The sequence below is a fragment of the Tamandua tetradactyla genome, chromosome 16 (assembly GCF_023851605.1).
Source record: "Tamandua tetradactyla isolate mTamTet1 chromosome 16, mTamTet1.pri, whole genome shotgun sequence".
Lineage (NCBI taxonomy): Eukaryota > Metazoa > Chordata > Mammalia > Pilosa > Myrmecophagidae > Tamandua > Tamandua tetradactyla.
In genome coordinates this window covers 40,598,985-40,620,992 of record NC_135342.1, presented here as the reverse complement: position 1 = coordinate 40,620,992, position 22,008 = coordinate 40,598,985, and the positions used below count along the sequence as shown (strand labels likewise).

The 22,008-nt window shown below is 39.3% G+C and overlaps 1 protein-coding gene across 2 annotated transcripts in view; it reads left to right on the top strand.

Moving 5' to 3' along the window:
- The first annotated feature begins 322 nt into the window (after positions 1–322).
- NETO2 (neuropilin and tolloid like 2) overlaps positions 323–22,008 on the top strand; it is a 77,217-nt gene continuing 55,531 nt past the window's right edge. Inside the window, exon 1 of one of the 2 annotated variants that reach the window (XM_077132338.1) lies at positions 323–705. In XM_077132338.1, the coding sequence (XP_076988453.1) occupies positions 672–705 (34 nt within the window). In that variant the 5' untranslated portion in view covers positions 323–671. The remainder of the gene's footprint in view (positions 706–22,008) is intronic. The other variant, XM_077132337.1, reaches the window with a different exon arrangement.

The following is a 22,008-nucleotide window of genomic DNA, read 5'->3' as shown; positions in this document are numbered from 1 at the left end:
CCCATCCCTTTGGCCAGGAGGCGTAGAGGGCACGGGCCTGCTTACCCCGGGCGCCCCTCGGGGCGGGGAGTAGGGCCGGCTCGCCCTGGTCGCTGGCCTCTCGAAGCAGCAGTCCGCGGCAGACCCACGCGGGGAGTTGCGGCCGGGTTCCTTGGCCCTGCCCTCCTGGCCCGGTCCCCCGGTGTAACGGCTGCCGGTCTCCCCCAAGCCATGCCCTCCCTGCGAGGGGCACGCGGGCGGGGGCGGGGAGAGGGCGGGCACATGCGCACTGGCGGCGCGGCCGGCACGCGGCGCTCGCGCTCCGGCTTAAATGAACGTCGGCTGCCTGCCTCCGCCACTTCAGTGGAGTCTGAGCTGCAGCGGCGGGCGGAACCGCTTGGGTGCTGCGTCCCGGGCAACCCGCGCTCTCCGCATCCCTCGCATTCACAGCCCTCAGCTGCTGGGCGGCCGATGGGACGCAGCGCCGTCGGGGAACTCGGGTGGCGCGAGAGCCCGCCGGGGTTCTCGGGCATGGCGGGCCGCAGGAGCTGAGCCCTGGCCCGTGGGGAAGAAGCGTGCTGGCCGGCGATGGAGCCACAGCGGGGCTGCAGCCGAGCCAAGCCGTGAACGCCGCCACCTTCTAGCCGCTGCCACCACCTCAACCCCTTGCGGAGCGCCGGGCCGCTGGGACCATGGCCCTGGAGCAGCTCTGCGCCGTCCTCAAAGGTAAGCTCCGGGGCCGCGGACGGCGCCCCCTGCGGGCCAGCCGGACGTCCGCCCGGACCTGCCGCCCCTCGCCGCGCGCGGGCGCCCCGCGCGACTCTTTGTCTGCCGGGATCGCGGCTACCCGAGCGGACCGTGGACCCTCCCGCCCCGCCGGACCCGGCCGACCTGCCCTCCAGGTGCTGCCCTCGGGCGGCGGAGTGTTTCGGGTCAAAACGCGGAGTTAGGTTGAACAGAGGAGGCCCCTGGCGCCTCGGAGGCCCTTCGAGCTGCGCGCGCGCCTCTCGGTGTTCTCGCTTTTCCTTATGATCGGGTTCATGGCCCTGCAAAGTTGTGGGGTTTATGTAAGTGGAGCGAAGGCCGGTCTTTTTCAAAATTCAGTAACAAAAAGTCATCCCATACAAATAATAAAAGCTCCAGCCGAGACGTCGTGGAGTGATATTCGAAAAGCCCCGCTTCGCGGCCGGACATCGCCGTGGCGGGCGGCGCAGTGGGCCTGGCCAGTGGGTTCCACCTGCTGCGGCCGCGCAGGCTGCGGCACCACTGCGGCCCCCGGCTCGGCCCGGCCCCCGGAGCGCGGCTGCTCCCGGCCGCCCTGGGCGCTCTGCGGTGACCCTCCTCCGGCTAGATAGCGTGCGGCTGGGGCCGATTCTCTTATGGATTTTCTGTACCGGGGATTAAAACGGTCAGCTCGTCAAGTGCAGAAAGCTCTAATAAAACACATAGTCGCTGCTTTACATTTCCCAGGAAGTGTTATTAGGTAAAAATTACTATCCATTGATTATTAAGGTTGTGATACAAAGTTGCTCGTGAAACTCGGACAGAATGAATTCTTTTTTCAGTCTTCGGAGGAAAACAAGCACAACTCAATACTCAGAAAACGGCTTTCCTATCTCCCTACCCCCTGCTGATTAAGATTGAAAGTGAGTGTCTGTATACTTGTAATGTTATAGAATATTCTTTATGGAAGGGGGAATTTAAGGCATTGTGTGAGCATGTCATCTTTAGCTTATTGTATCATGATATGTGCACAGTGACAAATTTTGCTTCTCCATAGTAACACTGTTTTCCATTTGTTTTTTAGGAAATGCAGTATAATTTTGCTCTTAATTTTAATTGGACATATTACTAGACATTACTGAGTTTGTAACTGAGATGTCAGGAAATGTTTAATTACCCAGCTATGTACTTATGCATGTCGCGTGTGTACTACGATAACATAGGACTTTCTGGCTGGGGACTGTTTCACAATCCATAATTTTTCAGCGATTCCTTCGTTATATTAAAATTTTAAAACGTGGAATGGCTATAGCTTCTAATTTATATTCTTTTTGTATTATCTTTTATTCTTTGGAAAAGATTTTGTTTTACTCTTTCATAATAAACCATATGCACGAAAGGGTTTCTGATGGTGCTTCTTATTGGAATTTTTTCCCCTTCTTCTGATTGCTGCACTCACCACGGTTATCAGCATCATAATGACAGTCCATCTGAGAGTAGCCCCTTGGGAAGAAATCACGTTAGATCTGTAGTACAGTTTTACCTGCAGAACTTGAGAAACGGAGCTGAACAGGACCGAGTCTCCCTAGATACTCCTGGAATGGTAAACGAATTTGCAGCTTTTCTACCTTTCCTTTTGTCGTTGGTGCACACTGCCCTCTATGGCCACCGTGGTATAGCGTTTAGTTTTTGCAGCTTTCATGTAATGCTTCTTTAGTGCTGGCAGAGCTATGGTGAAAACAATGTAGTATGTGGCTTTCTTTCTTTTCTTTTTTTAGCTACTGAACCAACACAATTTTTTCACACTGGCATGTTTTTAAAACTCAAGTTAAATTGTTGTATGCTTACTAGAAAGAAAGCAACTTATTTTTTAAGTCTATATGCTTGTAAATGCAGGGAAATGGTCTGGAAGGATTTGAGAAATTAACAATAGTTGATTTCTAAAGGGGGAATCCAGGCACTGAGAGATAAGAGTAAAAGGAAGACTTACCTTCCCCTGTACACTCGTTTGTACCATTTGATTTTTTCTTCATTAAATATGTTACTTATACAGAAGTTAATGTTTTTAATTTGTTTTAAGTTTCTTTTAAGAAGCAGCCTTTTCTTGATGCTATTCACTGTGTGTAGCAAGGTTTGCAAAAGTATCCCTTAAGTATCCTATAAGATAAATTGCTTCAACATCAAAGAGGTTTTATGTGAAGCAGTTATTTACCGAAGAGTAGATAGTAGCTACCAAAAGCCTTGTTTGGAATATTATGGTCAGTTTCTACTAAAACAAATCAGCCATAATGAGTGTTTGAGATTTTAAGTAGTCGGTAATTTTAAGTTCTCAAAGATACTATTGATTCCTTTTGTTTCGCTTTAAGCAGTTAAGACAAAAGGAAACTTTACTAGGCTTTTTAAACCTTTTCTATATTGTTGACCTGGATAATTCACTTTTAACAGTTTTATGAGCATTCCAGGTCTTATAAAACTTGACTTAGCTTCTGTCAAACTTAAGTACACAGCAGAGGCACATGAACATATTTCATTACACAAATCCATCTATTCTTACTCACATTGCACATTTGCTTCAGGAGAATCTTATTAAACTCAGCTAGATTTAAAACTGTATAAACTGTGGTTAAATTTACAAAGTAACAGAACACAAATATCCCTTGGCATTATATTTTTAAAATCTTGTCTGAGATTGTGACAAACAACCTCATCCAAGAAATTAAGCTGTAACTATATAATTAAATAAGTAAAGTACTGAAATGCTTCCCCTTTAATAGTGAAAATTTTCAACACAGCATTGTTAAAAATCAACTTTTTGATTTTTCTCCCCCAGTGGTTGGAGAGCCTATTTTAACCTAACAATTGAAAAATTTATTAAAGGACGGTTTTATTATAGTATACCTTCAAATAACTAGAATCCATTTATCTGTGTTTTGAAATCAAAAACCACGTTTTGGAAAAAAGATGCAATCCTGTAATACTCTTGTGCATTACAATGCAAATTCAAATCAAAGCCATTTTCTGTCCTTTTTTGGAATAAGACTACAAATAATGCTCATATCTAAAATTTTTAAGAACAATCCAAAGACCGCTCTTGGGTTACTAGTATTCATCCAGCCCAGTCTCCTGTCATTTTTCTCTACTGCAGAATAATTGGTGATATTACAAAATGTTTGTCCCTGAGGTACTTTGAGATCCCACATATATTGTCTTTGAGTTGGAAAGGGGAGCTGTAGTTTCCAAACTGTCCTTACAACAGAACCCCTTCTTAAAGGAACCCTTATGAGGAAAACTACAGGCTCCTCTGTGGGTGGAGCACCTTGCCCTCTCAATCCCTTCAAACATCAGAGTGGCCCCTAAAAAACTGACATTTTCAACATGTTTATTATATCACTTACAAAATTACAGAGTGTGCTAATCTGAGGATTCTCTTCTTTCTGGTCAAAATGACATTAAAACATGTTGGTTTAATTGTGCCTAGATAACATGTTGAAAATTGCAACACTAGTGAATGAGGAATATCAGATTCTTCTTAGATTCTGTCCGGGTCATGTTAAAATTTGGTGGGAGTTGCTATGGATGTTTAAGGAGGACTCTTGCAGCTAAAATAGAACATATAAAACTGCCATCTCAGGAATACTTTGGTTGCAAGGAGGTTGTCACTTTTTGCAGAAAAGAGAAGGCACTTCTGCCACATAATGACTTTCTTACAAAAATGATTGACGGTGCGATTAGTATATGTGGGCTAGAGTGATTGCAACGTTCACCAAGATTTATCATCTTTCTTAAGACTGAGTTTGACATAATTAGAATATTTTTTATTCTTTAGTTCAGAGTTTACTGAAAACAGTTTATTACTCCCTCAAGTAGTATGCACTTTCTAACTAAACTCCATTCTGTTTTCATTATAGAAAATAGTAATGGCCAGGGAGTCCAGGTAGGCGGTTGTTACATTTTGGCATCTCTAGATAGATTTAACAAACTTATTTTATCACTTAGATGCTTAAAAAAGAAAAGCTTAGAAAGAGTTGTTTTAATTACTAACAAAGGGGAACTAAGCCAGCTAGAAGAAAATAAGAGTAGTGGCTAGGAGTGTGAAGAAGGAAAAAAAAACACCTCAATTCCTGGGTCATGTGTGTTAACCAAGATGTATGCATGTCAGTATGTTAGTACAGGGTACAATGTCCTGGTATTAAAAAGAAGATGCAATCAGGATCATGCTTAGTCACTTCATTTATTTGAGGGTTTTTTTGTTGTTGTTGTTGTTTTTTGCATGCTGTATGGTGGGGGTCACATTTCATTCTTTTTCCATGTGAGTATCCAGTTATTGCAGCACCATTTGTTGATAGTTGGGGGGGGGCGGATAGGGGGAGTACATGGGCCAGAAACTGAACCCCCATCTCCCGCATGACAGGCAAGAATTTTACCACTGAACTACCCTTGCACACCCTTATTCTAGGTTTTATCGTGAGCCAATCTTCTAGGCACTGGAGATGTATCAGTAAGTCAGAGATAAGACCCCTCTTTCTAGTAAGAAGAGACAGACAATGAACATGAAAATATCAGGTAATAAGTAATAATAAATATTAAGCAAAATGTAGGACTATAGAATTCAGGAGAGGCCTCACAAGACCTGAATGATAAGAAGGAACCAGTCATACAGAGATTCTAGGCAAAAGAAGTAAGAAATTTGTACCTAAAGTAAGAGTTACTGGTGTGTTGAAGGAAGGGGAAGAAGGTCTGTGTAGCTAGAGATAGTGATCAAAAAGGTGGAAGGTCAGAGAGTTAGTTAGGGACCAGATCACATAGGTTTTTTTGAAGCCACAGTAAGGAGAATGGATTTATTCTAAATGCAGCAGGAATGTATTGAAGGGTGTTATGAAAGCCTGGTTATATGATCTATGGTTTGGAACAATTGCTGGCTACTGTGTATAAAATAGAATATAAGGGTCTATTGGAGAAGTTGCCAGTTGTCTTTAATGTCCATTCTACCCTTCAGTAATTCTCTGTATTGTAGCTAAACACATGATTGCCCAACATAAAGACTATACTTCCCAACTTCCTTTAGTGTAAGTGTGTGGCCATGTCAAGGCAGTAAGATGTGAGTAGAAGAAATGTATGCAACTTCAGGAAAGTGTTGTTTTTGTTGCTGTTTAAACTTTTTATTTTGAGATAATTGGAAATTCTAGGGAAGTGTTTTTAAAGGGGAGGTAAATTTCCTATTTCATTTCTTCATTCCTACTGATTAGAATGCAGGCACAATAGTTATAATGAAGATGTGTAGTCATATCTTGTATTATGCTTCACAGTTATTACATTTCTTACGAATGAAAGGTTTGTGGCAACCCTGCGTTGGGCAAGTCTTTTGGCACTATTTTTCTAGTAACGTGCTTATTTTGTGTCTGTATCATGTTTTAAATTAAGGTATGAGCATTTTTTAGACATGATGCTATTGTGCACATAATAGACTACAGAATAGTGTAAACATTTCCCTGGAAAACCAAACAGCAATGTAAGCATTGCACTGGGAAACCAAAAATTTAGTGTGACTCACTTTTTGCAAGATTCTGAGGTATGCCTGTAATAGTTGGCAATCCACCATCCACATCGTTCCGTAAGATAACTTTGAAAATGAAAGTCACACAGAGAGGAACAACAAAATAGAAGGAGCCTGCATCTCTAGTAATTATATAGCCTTCACTTTAGCCCTTGACTGATTATCTCCACAGTTTGTTTATATGACATCAAAATATACTTCTGTATTGTTTAAAGTACTTGGTTGGGTTTTTCTTTTACTCATGCCAAACCTAATCCTAATGCTCTTGTATTATTTAATAAAAGCATACAAAATCAGTGAAAGAAATATAAAGCTAGAGAGAAACAGAGAATTGTTGAATAGCCACAGAAGTGAAATGTCTTGAATGCTGTCATGTAAAATTAATCTGGAAAGGTTTCTAGAGAAAGCAGGTTTTAAGCAATGTGAAGGTAATTTGGCAGAGCAAAAAGAGGTCCGTTGCAAGCACAGATGCTCAGAAACGAGATGTGTTTGTGAGGACATTTTAAGAATAGTATCTTAGTTTTCTGTGCTGTTATGACAAAAACCATACAATGGATTGGCTTAAACACTGGGAATTTATTGGCTCATTGTTTTGAAACTATAGAGCAGTCCACAACTGTGGCATTAGAAAGATAATGCTTTCTCCTCAAAGTCTGTAATATTCTGATGCTGGCTGCCAGAGATCCTTGGATTTCCTTGGCTGGTATCCTTGCCTGCATCCCATGGTGATTTCCTCTCCTTTCTCTTCTGAGTTCTTTCTGACTTCCTGTTTCTCCCTGTGGCCCTCTCTCACTATGTCTGAACTTCTGCTTATGAAGCATTCCAGTAATTCTTAATCCAATAATGGATTAAGACCCAACCTTATTCAGATGGACCACACCTTAACTAAAAATACCATCTTTAGGAGACCTATTTACAATGGGTTCGTGCCCACAGGAATGCAAATTAAGATTAAGAACATATCTACGTGGGAATATATAATTCAATCTCCCACAAATCGGTAGTAGAACATACACCTCAGGTTCTTAATTTCTGAATCCAACTCAGCTGCTCCTTTTTCTCTACGCTCATCTCAACCTGCCCCATCCCTAGGGCCCAAATTTGCCCTTATCACAACCAAAGGAGAAAACTGGAGGCTTCTGTTTGTTTCTTTCAGTATACTTTCAGAACGATAGATCTATCACATTCGTCCCCAAAGTGTGGTCCCAGGACCAACAGCCTCAACATCACTAGAGAACTTGTTAAGCTGCAGCTTCTCAGACCTACATCAAGCCTACTTGATCAGAATCTCTGGAGGTGGCTCCCTGGCAAATCTGTATTTTAACAAGCCCTCCAGTTCATCATGATGCATTCTAAAGTTTGAGAACTATCGTACTCATTTATTTCCTAAACCTGGACTTCTAATTACTGGATGGGAATTGCACATTTTTTAAGTCTTTGATAAATGTTACCAGATTTCCCATTAAAAGGTTGGGCCAGTTCAGAATCTACAGTAGAATATGAGTATGCTAGTTTCCTGTATCCTGAAGACAATAGAATCTGTGTTTTTTTTTATGTTGTTATAGCTGAATGTTTGCTTTGTTTTTAAATTTTTGGACTGTCTTTCTTGTGGTATAATTCTTTTCAGTTACTTATAGTTTGCATTTATGTGTCTGTCTTTAGCAAATGAAGGTGTTTTCCACTCAAAAGTACATACATAATGCACCTTTTTTTCCCCTTAGGTTTTACTTTAAACTCATTTTTTCAATCTTATATCTTTGTACTTAGCTTGAAGTAGGGCTCTAACTTTTTTTCCAAATAATGGTTATCCCAGAACCATTTATTAAACCCATCTTCACCAACGGTTTAAATGCTACATGTATCATAATAATACATTCTTGGATATCTGTGGTGAAAAAGTTTCTTAGCTTTTTCTCCTTGTATTTTCTTATCTGTAAGTTCCTTGAAAATAAGGACACATGTCTATTTGTTTCATTACTATATTCCCAAGGACTGACTCACTACTTGTTATTCAGTGGGCATTCGATATGCTTAACAGTCTGATTATTAAAATTACATTTTTAATTAATTACTCCATGATAAGTATATTATACATTTTATTAATTTTATATGTTTATGTTTGTATATGTTTTTATTTTTCAATTTTATTTGGTTGATGAAAAGTCTTCAAATTGAGCTTAAGAAACATTCTGTAAAGTTAAAAAAACCCTCAAAATTTGATTAAAATATCATTAAGTGTATAATTTATTGGAAAATATTGTAACCTTTACAGTGTTGAGATTTACTATCCAGAAATATGTTACTTAGCCATTTTATTCAATTTATTTACTTTTTGATTTACTTTAATCTTTATTAACTTAATAGGTATAATAATTTTTCCAAATAATTCTTTTGGGATTTTGAGGTTTTAAATAACATTGCTTATAAATAATAATTTTGTCTCTTTCCGGTATTTATTGCATTGGCCAGAGTCACCACTATTAAATAATGGTGAAAAGAATAAAAGTAATCTTGATTTTCACAATGTAAAGTAGAACCTTTAAACTGGAAGATCTGGGAGACGAGATTCTGTGCTTAGAGCAAAAATGAAAGTGATTCAGAGTTAAAGGAGATAAAGGGAATGGCTTCAAAGATTTGTATTAACACTTTGAATGGCACCTGTCTATTATTTAAGCTTTCCTTTTAAGTCAGATCTGTACAAAATTATTACAAGGCCTTGACTAAACTCTAAAACTAGAAGTAAGGGCATAAGTGGTGGGCCCTAACTTTTCTTAAGCAACAAATCACTAACAGTTCTCTTCATAACCAAACTAATATTAGGGAGTTGAGAATTTATGTTTTAGTGTGAATTTCTCCCTTAAAGAAATTAGTGCTTTACTGAGTATGTTGTCATTGATTCAAAGTGTGATGTGTCTCTGGATTTGAGACACACATCTCTAGCGTCTATGTATCTCTAAGTCCCCTATATTCTGTATTATAAGTCCCGATTATAACTTTATGCTGGTCATAAAAGTGGAATCATACAGTATCTGTCCTTTTGTATCTGGCTAATTTCACTCAGCATTATGTCCTCAAGGCTCATCCATCTTGTTCATGTGCTTCAGAACGTCATTTTTTCTTACTGCTACATAATATTCCATCGTATGTATAGGCCACATTTTGTTGATCCACTCGTCTGTTGATGGGCATTTGATTTGTTTTCATCTTTTGGCAATTTTAAATAATGCTTCTATGAACATTGGTGTGCATATGTCTATTTGTGTCATTGCATTCACCTCTTTTGGGTATACACCAAGTAGTGCTATTGCTGGATCATAGGGCAGCTCGATTATTAGTTTCCTAAGGAACCACCAAACAGTCTTCCACAGTGGCTGCACCATTATACATTCCCACCAGCAGTGCATATCTGTCCTAGTTTCTCCACATCCTCTCCAACATTTATAGTTTCCTGTTTGTTTAGTAGCAGCCATTCTTATAGGTATGAGGTGGTATCTCAGTGTAGTCTTGATCTGCATTTCCCTTATAGCCAATGAAAATGAGCATCTCTTCATGTGCTTTTGAGCCATCTGTATTTGCTTTTCAGAAAAATGCCTATTCATATCTTTAGCCCACTTTGCAGTTGGATTGTTTGTTCTTTTGTTGTTGAGTTGTATGATTTCTTTGTGTATACAGGGAATCAAATGTTTGTCTGATATGTGATTTCCAAATATTTTCTCCCATTGAGTTGGCTGCCTCTTCACCTTTTTGACGAAGTCTTTTGAGGTGCAGAAGCATTTGATTTTAAGGAGTTCCCAATTAACTTTTTTTTATTTTGTTGCTTGTGCTTTGGGTGTAAAGTTTAGGAAACTACCTCCTATTACTAGGTCTTGAAGATGTTTCCCTACATTTTCTTCTAGAAGCTTTATGGTGCTAGTTCTTATATTTAGCTGTTTGATCCACTTTGAGTTAATTTTTGTGTACGTGTAAGATAAGGATTCTCTTCAATTGCCTTGGCTATTGATATCCAGTTCTTCCATGCCCAATTATTGAAAAGACTACTTTGTCCCAGTTCAAAGGATTTGGGGGCCTTGTCAAAAATCAGTTGACCATAAATTTGGTGGTCTATTTCTGCACTCTCAATTTGATTCCATTGGTCAGTGCTTCTGTCTTTGTGCCAATACCATGCTGTTTTGACCACTGTGGCTTTATTATAGGTTTTAAAGTCAGGGAGTGTTAATCCTCCCACTTGGTTCTTTTAGGATGCTTTTAGCTATTTGGGGTCTCTTTCCCTTCCAGATAAATTTGGTAGTTAGCTTTTCAAAATCTTCAAAGTAGGTTGTTGGAATTTTGATTGGTACTGTGTTGAATCTGTAGATCAATTTGGGGAAAATTGACAACTTAACTATATTTAGCCTTCCTATCCATGAGCAGGGAATTTCTTTCCACCTATTTAGATCTCCTTTGATTTTATTTTTTTTTCAGTGTTATGTAGTTTTCTGTGTACAAGTCCTTTACATCCCTAGTTACATTCATTCCTAAATATTTGATTGTTTTAGTTGCTATTTTGAATGGGATTTTTTTCCTTAACTGACTCCTCAGCTAGATCATTGCTTGTGTATAGAAATGTTACTGATTTTTACACATTAATTTTATATCCTGCCACCTTGCCGAATTTGTTTATTAGCTCAGATAACTTTGCTGTCAGTTTTCAGGATCTTCCAAGTATAGTAGCATATCATCTGCAAAAAATGAAAGTTTTACATCTTCCTTTCCAATTTGGGTACCATTTATTTCTTTATCCTGCCTGATTGCTTTAGCTAGAACTTCTAGCAGAATGTTTAATAATAGTGGTGACAGTGGGCATCCTTGTCTTCTACCTGATCTTGGGGAAAAGGCTTTTGGTGTCTCTCAATTGAGTATGATGCTGACTATCAGTTTTTCATATATTCCCCTTATCATATTAGGTAGTTACCTTTGATTCCTATCTTTTGGAGTGTTTTTTTCAGAAACAGATGCTGAATTTTGTCAAATGCTTTTTCAGTATCAATCGAGATGATCGTGTGATTTTTCCCTTTTGATCTGTTAATGTGCAGTATTACATTAATTGATTTTCTTGTGTTGAACCATCCTTGCATTCCTGGTGTAAACCCTACTTGGTCATGGTGTATAATTATTTTAATGTGCTGTTGGAGTCAATTTATAATATTTTATTGAGGATTTTTGCATCTATGATCAGTAAGGAGATTGGCTTGTAGTTTTCCTTTCTTACAGTGTCTTTACCTGGTTTTGATATTAAAATACTATTAGCTTCATAAAGTGAGTTAGGTAGAGTTCCTTTTTCCCCAGTGTTTTGGAAAACTTTGAGCAGGATTGGTGTTAATTCTTTCTGGAATGTTTGATAAAATCCCCTTGTGAAGCCATCTGGCCGTGGGCCTTCTTTTTTTTTAATTTTTTAATTTTAAAATTTATTTATTAATTAATTTAAAAAATTAAGAATAAACAAAAACATTAACATATCATTCCGCTCTACATATATAATCAGTAATTCTCAATATCATCACGTAGTTGCATATTCATCATTTCTTAGAACATTTGCATCAGTTCAGAAAAAGAAATAAAAAGACAACAGAAAAAGAAATAAAACGATAACAGAAAAAAAAAGATTATACATACCATACCCCTTACCCCTTGCTTTCATTTATACTAGCATTTCAAACTAAACTTATTTTAACATTTGTTCCCCCTATTATTTATTTTATTCCATATGTTCTACTCGTCTGTTGATAAGGTAGATAAAAAGAGCATCAGACACAAGGTTTTCACAATCACACAGTTACATTGTGCAAGTTATATCATTTTTCAGTCATCATCAAGAAACATGGCTACTGGAACACAGCTCTGTGTTTTCAGGCAGTTCCCTTCAGCCTGTCCATTACATCTTGGTTAACAGGTGATATCTACTTAATGCGTAAGAATGACCTCCAGGATAACCTCTCGACTCTGTTTGGAATCTCTTAGCCATTGACACTTTGTCTCATTTCACTCTTCCCCCTTTTGGTCGAGAAGGTTTTCTCAATCCCTTGATGCTGGGGCTCAGCTCATTCTAGAGTTTTTCTCAATCCCTTGATGCTGAATCTCAGCTCATTTCTGGGATTTCTGTCCCACGTTGCCAGGAAGATCCACACCCCTGGTAGTCATGTCCCACGTAGACAGGGGAAGGGTGGTGAGTTTGCTTGCTGTGTTGGCTGGAGAGAGAGGCCACATCTGAGCAACAAAAGAGGTTCTCCTGGGGGTGACTCTTAGGCCTAATTTTAAGTAGGCTTGACCTATCCTTTGTGGGGTTAAGTTTCATATGAACAAATCCCAAGACTGGGGGCTCAGCCTGTATAGCTCTGGTTTCCCACACTGTTTGTGAGAATATCAAGAATTCAACTTGAGGAAGTTGAGTTTTCCCCCATTCTCACCATTCCCTGAAGGGGACTTTGCAAATACTTTTCCACTCACTGATCAAATCACTCTGGGATTCATCAGGGCATCACCTGGACAAACCAACAAAATCTCATGTCTTATACAAAGTTCTGTGTATTTAAGGTGTTAAACACCTTAAATCAACTATCTACATAAGTTATATTAGGAGATGCACTAGTCAAAGTATAAATTTGTACCAAATAAACACTTTTTGTTTTAGTCTCACACATAAGTTGAAATTTTAAAATATTAATTAGCATCTATTTTCAGCACCCTGCAGTAATAACATTCTTTTGTTCTCCCTCATGCAAAAACATTTTTTTAAATTTGTACATTTAGTCACTATCATTATACACTCTAGGCATACCTAGATTATTCCATCTCAATCTTTACCATCTATCTTTCTTTGTGATTTCATTCATGCCCCAGCTCTCCTCCCTCTATCATTCTCATATGTAGCTTCATTTAGTGTTTTAGCATAATTATATTACAGTTAGGTAATATTGTGCTGTCCATTTCTGAGTTTTTATATTCAGTCCTGTTGCACAACCTGTATCCTTTCAACTCCAATTACCCAATATCTTACCCTATTTCTATCTCCTGATGGTCTCTCTTACCAATGAAATATTCCAAGTTTATTCACTAATGTCAATTCATATCAGTGAAACCATACAGTATTTGTCCTTTTGTTTCTGGCTAATCACATTCAGCATAATGTCCTTAAGGTCCATTCATGTTGTTACATACTTCATAACTTTATTCTGTCTTACAGCTGCATAATATTCCATCTTATGTAAATGCCACAGTTTGTTTAGTCAACTCTCTGTTGATGGACATTTTGTCTGCTTCCATCTCTTGGTAATTGTAAATAATGCTGCTATTAACATTGGTGTGTAAATATCCATTTGTGTCCTTGCCCTCATGTCCTTTGAGTAGAGACAGCATATAGATGGGTCCTGTTTTTTAATCCATACTGCTGGACTGTATCTTTTGATTGGAGAGTGTAATCCATTAACATTCAGTGTTATTACTGCATGGGTAGTACTTTCTTCTACTATTTTGCCTTCTGGATTTTATATGTCATATCTAATTTTCTTTCTTTTTACCTTTACTCATCGTCTTCCTTTTACACTCTTCTCCACACCTGTCTCTTCTGTCTTCATATCTGTCTCTAGTGCTCCCTTTAGTATTTCTTACAGAGCTGGTCTCTTGGTCACAAATTCTCCCAGTGATTTTTTGTCTGAAAATGTTTTAATTTCTCCCTCATTTTTGAAGGACAATTTTGCTGGATATAGAATTCTTGGTTGGCAGTTTTTCTCTTTTAATAGTTTAAATATATCATACCACCACTGTCTTCTCGCCTCCATGGTTTCTTCTGAGAGATCTGCGCATAGTCTTATTGGGCTTCCCTTGTATGTGATGGATTGCTTTTCTCTTGCTGCTTTCAAGATTCGCTCTTTCTCTTTGACCTCTGACATTCTGATTAATAAATGTCTTGGAGTACGTCTATTTGGATTTATTCTCTTTAGGGTACGCTGCACTTCTTGGATCTGTAATTTTAAGTCTTTCATAAGAGTTAGGAAATTTTCAGCGATAATTTCCTCCATTAGTTTTTCTCCTCCTTTTCTCTTCTCTTCTCCTTCTGGGACACCCACAACATGTATATTTGTGTGCTTCATGTTGTCATTCAATTCCCTGAGTCCCTGCTCATATTTTTCCATTTTTTTTCCCTATATTTTCTTTTTTTTGCCGGATTTCAGATGTTCCATTCTCCAGTTCACCAATCCTATGTTCTGCCTCTCGAAATCTACCATTGTAGGTTTCCATTGTTTTTTTCATCTCTTCTACCTTGCCTTTCATTCCCATAAATTCTGTGATTTGTTTTTTCAGACTTTCAATTTCTTCTTTTTGTTCATTCCTTGCCTTCTTTATATCCTCCCTCAATTCATTGATTTGGTTTTTGATGAGCTTTTCCATGTCTGTTCGTATATTCTGAATTAATTGTTTCAGCTCCTGTATGTCATTTAAATTGTTGGTTTGTTCCTTTGACTAGGCCATATCTTCAATTTTCTTAGTGTGATTTGTTATTTTTTGCTGGTATCTAGGCATTTCATTACCTTAATTAGTTTATTCTGGAGATTGTTTTCACTTCTTTTACCTAGGGTTTTCTTGCTGGATGAATTTGTTGTCTGTCTGTTCTTTGACATTCAGTTCAGCTTGATCTGGACCTCTAGCTTAAGTTTTGTTTAACAGAGGAGAATTTTTCAGTTCTTGTTTTCTTGTTTCTTGCCCTGCTTGCATGGTGCCTTTCCCGCCCCGCCCCCAATCCTTAGGAGGGTCTATTTAGATATTATAGACCCCAGCTGGATTTTCCCAGACTGAAATGGCCTCCTATCAGGAGGAAAGAGTCACCTGCATCAGTTTTCCCTGAGAATGAGACCCAGCAGGTTGAAAGACTTTCCTGTGAAGTCTCTGGGCTCTGTTTTTCTTATCCTGCCCAGTATGTGGTGCTTGTCTTCCTGTAGGTCCCACCAGCGTAAGATGATGCGGAACCTTTAACTTTGGCGGACTCTCCCTGCTGGGGGCGTGGTGGAGACAGAGGAGAGGTTGTAGGCTGGTTTTAATGGCTTCAAATTACCAAGCCCTGGTGTCTGAGTTCCTTGAGAGAGGGATTCTACCTAAGTTGGGCTTCACCCCTCCCCTGGGGAAGGCACAGGCTCCAGACAAGCTCCCAAAAGAGCTCACTTCTGCCTATGGCTGGTGCAGTTGCAGCTTGAGAAGTCCTGTTGCTATATCCAGAGGCAGTGAACCCTTTGTAGAAACAGAGCCACAAAAACCTCTGTTTCCTTCTTTTTTTTTCCCCCCCCCCTTTTTCCATCAGCCCTGCCACCATGGGCTTTCTTTATAGGAAGATTTTTGATAATTGATTGAATCTTTTGTTGAGATCTTCTGTTTCTTCCTGAGTCAGTGTAGCTTGTTTGTGTGTGTGTCCAGGAATTTGTTCATTTCATCTAAGTTGTCTAGCTTGTTGGCATATAGTCGTTCATAGTATCCTCTTATGATTTCTTTTATTTCTTCAGGGTCTGTGGTAATGCACCTCTTCCCATTTCTGATTTTGTTTATTTGCATCCTCTCTCTTTTTCTTTGTCAGTCTTGCTAGTGGCGCATCAATTTTATTGATTTTTCTCAATGAACCAACTTATGGTTTTATTGATTCTTTCTATTGTTCTTTTGTTCTCCCATTCATTTATCTGTGCTTAATCTTTGTTATTTCTCTTCTAATTGCTTTGGGGTTTAGTTTGCTGTTCTTTCTCAAGTTCCTCCAGGTTTGCTGTTAAGTCCTCAATGTTTTGAGACCCTTTTGTGTCCCAGGACATGATCTGTCCTGGGGAATGTTCCATGAGCACTAGAGAAGAATGTATGTCATTGTGCTTTGGGGTGCAATGACTGCTATATGTCTGTTAGGTATAATTCATTTATCAATTTATTTAACTTCTCTGTTCCTTGTTGACCTTCTGCCTGGTTGTTCTATCTATAGAGAAGAGTGGTGTATTGAAGTATTTTAGTATTATTGTTGAAACATCTATCTCTCCCTTCAGTTTTGCCAATGTCTGTCTCATGTATTTTGGTACTCCTTGATTGGGAGCATAAACATTTATAATCATTGTATCTTCTTGGTGAATTGACCCTTTAATTAGTATATAGTGTCCTTCTTTGTCTCTTTTGATGTCTTTACATTTAAAGTCTATTTTGTCCAATATTAGTGTAGCTACTCCTACTTTCTTTTGGTTACAGCTTGTGTGGAAAATCTTTTTCCATCCTTTCTCTTTCAGTCTATTTGTATACTTGCATCTAAGATGAGTCTCTTGTAAGCAGCTGGATTATGTTTCTTAATCCATTCTGCCAATCTCTTTTAATTGGTAAATTTAGTCCATTAACATGCAAAGTTATTACTGAAAAGGCGTTTCTTGATTCCACCATCCTATCTTTTTTATTTTATTTGTCGAATCTATATATTCTTTTTCCTCTTTCTCTTTGTATTCTTTAAATTACCCTTAGTGGTACTGTTCAATTCTGTGCCCTCCTCCAGACCTCCCTCTCTTGTCTTTTTTTTTTTTTTTTTCAGCCAGCAGAACTCCTTTTAGTATTTCTTGTAGGGCCAGTCTCTTGTTGACAAATTCTTTCAGGACTTCTCTGTCTGTGAAAACTTTAATCTTTCCCTGAATTTTGAAGGATAATTTGTCTGGGTACAGAAATCTTGGCTGAAAGTCCTTCTCTTTCAGAATCTTGAATATATCATACCATTGCCTTCTCACCTCCAGGGTGCTAGTTAGATAGTCTGATCTCAGTCTTATTTCATTTCCCTTGTATGTAGTAGATTGTTTTTCTCTTGCTGCTTTCAGGATTTTCTGCTTCTTTTCAACATTTGACAGACTGATCAGTATGTGCCTTGGGGAAGGCCTATTTGGATTTATTCTGTTTGGAGTTCTTTGGGCTTCTTTGACTTTTGTATTTATGTCCTTTATGAGGGTTGGGAAGTTTTCCCCCATTATATCCTCAACTACTCTTCCTCACCCTTTACTCCTCTCTTCTCCTTCTGGGACACCAATGATTCTTTTATTTGTGAGCTTTGATTTGTCTATCATTTCCCTGAGTTCCCATTCAATTTTTTCCATCTTTTTCACCATTTGCTGTTTTGAGCCTTAGAAGTCAATTTTCCTGTCCTCAATATCACTTATTCTTTCTTCTGTCTCTTCAAATCTGGTGCTGTGTGCCTCTAGTATGTTTTTTATTTGGTCAGCAGAGTCTTTAATCTCTGTGATACCTGCTATTTTTCTATATATTCTTTCGAATTCCTCTTTGTGCTCTTGTACTGTCTTCTTGATCTCCTTTATGTAGTTTGCTATCCCATTTATTTTATTAAATAGAGTTTTACGACATCTTTGATTAGTTGTTCCAATGTCTGTATCTACTCTGTTGTTTTACTTTGGTCATTAGGCAGGGCTGTATCTGTCTGCATTGTGATATGCTTAGTGATCTTCTGTTGTCTTTGTTGCATATAAATATCTTGATTTACTTTGAGAATTGATTTATTTCAGTAGTCTAAGGCCTTGTGTTTGTGGGATGGTTGTACAACAAGGAGCAGGTCCCCGGGTGGAGCCCATAGTACAGTGATTTGTTTCAGGGTAGGTATAGATGCAGGTTTGGGGATGTTATGCTGATGCTTGTGAACATGGGTGCCCAGGGCCAGTGAGGATGTAACTGTGCAGGTGCATGGGTCTGGGGGCTGTAAACCTGATGTGCGCTGAACTAAGGCATGGGGCCCTTTGTGCACATGCGTAGAGCTGTAGCAACACGTCAGCATTACACCTTTGTGGATTGGGGGCAGATGTGACCTGGCTGCACAGGTCGGCACTTTCTCAGAGCTGAAAAGTGAGGCTGAAGGCTGTGCGCATGCGTGGGCCTGGGAGTGCCATAAATAGATGCGCTGAGCTCTGGGAGGATGGGGTGAGGCTGTGCGACACTATGGGCAGGGGGTGGGGGTATTCTAGGTATGGGAGTTAGTGCCCACAACCTTTATGCACTGATAACAGCCTGCAGGGTACAGAGAGGGGGAGGTAGTGCTCTGGAGTGGTGTATGAAAGGTGGGTTGGGCTGCCCTTACGGTGGGGGTGTGGGGCAGGTACGTACACTGGAGGCTGGTTGTTTTGGGGCACCTGAGCGTGGGAAATGGGGGCAGACAACAGGTTTCAAGTGTGTGGGGTGTGGGGTGAGTCGCTGGTCACGGGGCTGCACTGGTGAGAGTAGCACACAAGGGATGCATGCGGGCCTGGCTTACTTCCTAGTCCCTGCACTCCTGCGTGCTCTGTGGCTCCATGCCTCCATACCAGGCTCCAGCTTTCTGCCTCGGTCTCTGCAACTCTGTGTGGTGCTGAAGGCTTTCCCAGGTCAGCCGCACTCCTGAATTGCCACCTCAGTTGCTCACCTGTCCCTTCTCTAACTTTTCCATGAAGCAGGGCTAATCTCAAGCTTCTCTAGTCGGCCATCTTCCTGAAGTCTGCAGCTTTAGTCTTTTGTTTTTATTTTTATTTTTATTTTTGTTTGCATGGGCAGGCACCGGAAAATGAACCTGGGTCTCTGGCATGGCAGGCGAGAACTCTGCCTGCTGAGCCACTGTGGCCCACCCTCCACAACTTTATTTTTAATGCCACGTGGATAGTCTGCACTAATTTCATAAATCAGTTATTTTACCCAGTCAAATTTTTATTGGTCATTATATAATATGCTTTTCCTTATGCAGTCATCTTTTATCGTAGTCTTACTGTTGCTCTCCTGATTAGAGTTTGTTGGTTTCTTTCACCATTTGCCTGGCTTTGTAGTTTCTTGCTTAAATACTGTGAATTATAATTGTGAAAACTGGTTAATAGTTAATCCTGTGATTCAGAAAGAAATATATACTGAGCACAAAATTTTGACCAGTTATATATCATTTGAGAAGTAGTTTCCTCAACAAGATAAGTGGATACAGATAGATTTGTTAATTGCTGAATTGCCAAATATCTGACATTACCCTGGGTTTTCTTTCTGATCATCATAATGCTTTTGTTTAACAACAACAAGAATGTTCCCAGATTCCATACCTCTAAAGATATGAAGATATCCATCCTAAAGATGTGAGGAATTTGGAGGAAGAGTTGTTCCTATGTAACATATGATTATAATCAATGCTACCAGCAGGTAGAAAAGGGAAAATGGGAAAGTAAAGTTATTGAGAAAAGACAGAGTCAAAGGTCAGCAAAGATAAGAAACCAAAGGTGAAGAGATCAAATAATTAGATTATAAGTTATAAATAGCCAAATGGCAAGAACTCCGCATAATGTGTGTACATCAGGGACTGTGTGTTAGACGCTCAGTGGGTGCAGTTGAGTGAACAGTGCCATAGCTGTTGCCCAGTCACTCACAGTAGCACCCTCGCCGAGGCCTCCGTTGCACTGTCCCCTAACATCCTCTAAGCTCAGTGCGGTTGAGTGCATCTGAATCATCTCATAAATGTCTCATCCTTTCCATTCCCAGTAATACTGCTCTGCCTCAAGACCTCATCATCTTTGCTTCACTTATGATCTCTTCTCTTTAGAAGTTGAGACTCCTGAACTTTCAACTTCATTGGTCTGAAACACACAGTAATGTTGATAATAGTACTCTCTAATTTAAAACCTTCAGTGGCTTCTCGTTATAGTCAAAAGTCCAAACTCTTTAGCATGACACTCAAATGTTTTCTACAATCAGATCTCATACTACTTTTTCTAACCTTATATAACCACCATCCCCCTCCACGTGCTAATTATATTATACTACTCAGAGTTTCATGAAACTGCTATAGATCAGTGCTCCTACCTCTGTTTTTTTCTTTTGTTTGTTTCTCCTAATGCAGTTTTATTGAGATATATTTACATATCATATAATCATCCATATAATCATCCAAGTGTGCAATCAGTGGTTCACAGTATCATCATATAGTTGTGCATTCATCACCACAATCAATTTTGGAAAGTTTTCATTACTCAAAAAATAATAAAAATAAAAAAGAACACCCAAAATATCCCATGCCGCTATCCCCTCTTATTATTTATTTATTTATTGTCCTTATTTTTGAATATCTGTCCATACACTGGTTAAAGGGAGTGTCAGCCACAGGTTTTCACTATCATGGTCACACTGATAAAGATATATATATGTATGTATATATCATATTATATATATATATGTATATATATAATCAAGGCTACTAGATTGCAGTTCAACATCTTCAAGTATTTCCCTTTAACTGTTCTAATTCACTAAGAACTAAAAAGGAATATCTCTATATTGCAGGAAAATAACTTCCAGAATGACCTCTCAGCTCTATTTGAAATCTCTCAGTCACTGAAGCTTGATTTTGTCTCGTTTCTCTTCCCCCTTTTGGTGAAGAAGTCTTTCTCAATCCCACAGTGTCAGGGCCATGCACATCCCTGGGAGTTGTGTCCCACATTGCCAGGAAGATTTACATCCCTGAAGGTCATGTCCCACATTAGGGGGAAGGTAGTGGGTTTGCTGCCAAGTTGGCTTATAGAGAAGCCACATCCAACCAACAGAAGAGGTTCTCTAGGGGTGACTTCGAGGTATAATTAATTATAAGTAGGCTTAGCTTCTCCTTTGCAGTCATAGGTATCATAGGAACAAGCTCCAAGATTGAGGGTTTACCTATTAAATTGGTAGTCCCCAACACTTACAAGAGTATCTGGAATTCCCCAGATGGGGAAGTTTAATATTTCCATATTTTTCTCCAGTCCTTCAAGGGGGCTTTGCAAATACTTTTTGTTTTTCTGCCCAGATTACTCTCGGCTTTATCGGGGCATCACACTAACCTGTACTAACCAACAAAATCTCACTCCCTATTCAAGTTTCCATGTAATTATGGTGTTCGAATAAACTGACCATACAAGTTAAATTAGATAGTGTGCTACAGAAAATATAAATTTTGCACCATCTCTTCCTTTGGGCTCAAACAGAAGTTGAAGTTTTAAAACATAGTCAATATTATCCTTTATCCTCTAGTCTGACTTACCTTAGTCCTAACCATATCTGCTTCATTCATATCTCTAATTGAAGTCTGATCTCTTTTTCAGCATTTTTAATAGTTGCTGTTTGAGGTAATGCTGACTCTCAGACCTGCAGAATACTAGCTGAGTGTCAGGTGTCACACAGATACCCATAGGACCTGGAAACAACCAAGTTATACACAAAGAGCTCAGCATCTCAGAATTTAGAAGTAACAGTTACAACTCAGGAATAGATGTGATTGCTTTAAGAGCTTACAATCTAGGAGCCTTTACCATCAGCCTTCCCCTGATAACCAGAGTTTACACATTATAGTTAGTCCATATTAGTGAGGCGTTGTAATATTTGTCTTTTTGTTTCTGGCTTATTTTACTCAGTATACTGTCCTCAAGATTTAATCATGTAAAGAACATGTCTCACAACGTCATTCCTTCTTGCAGCTGCTCTATATTCTATTGTATGTATAGATCATAGTTCACACTTGTATTTATCAGTTGATGTACCCTCAGGCCACCTCCATCTATTGCAAATTGTGAATATTGTGGGCATAAACACCGCCAGTATGCAAATGTCCATTTATGTCCCTGCTTCCAGTTATTTTAAGTATATACTTAATAGCAGGGTTGCAGGATCATATGCAATCCTATACTTAGCCTTCTGTGGAACCATTACACTGCTCGCCAGATGGGCTGCTCCATTCTACTTCT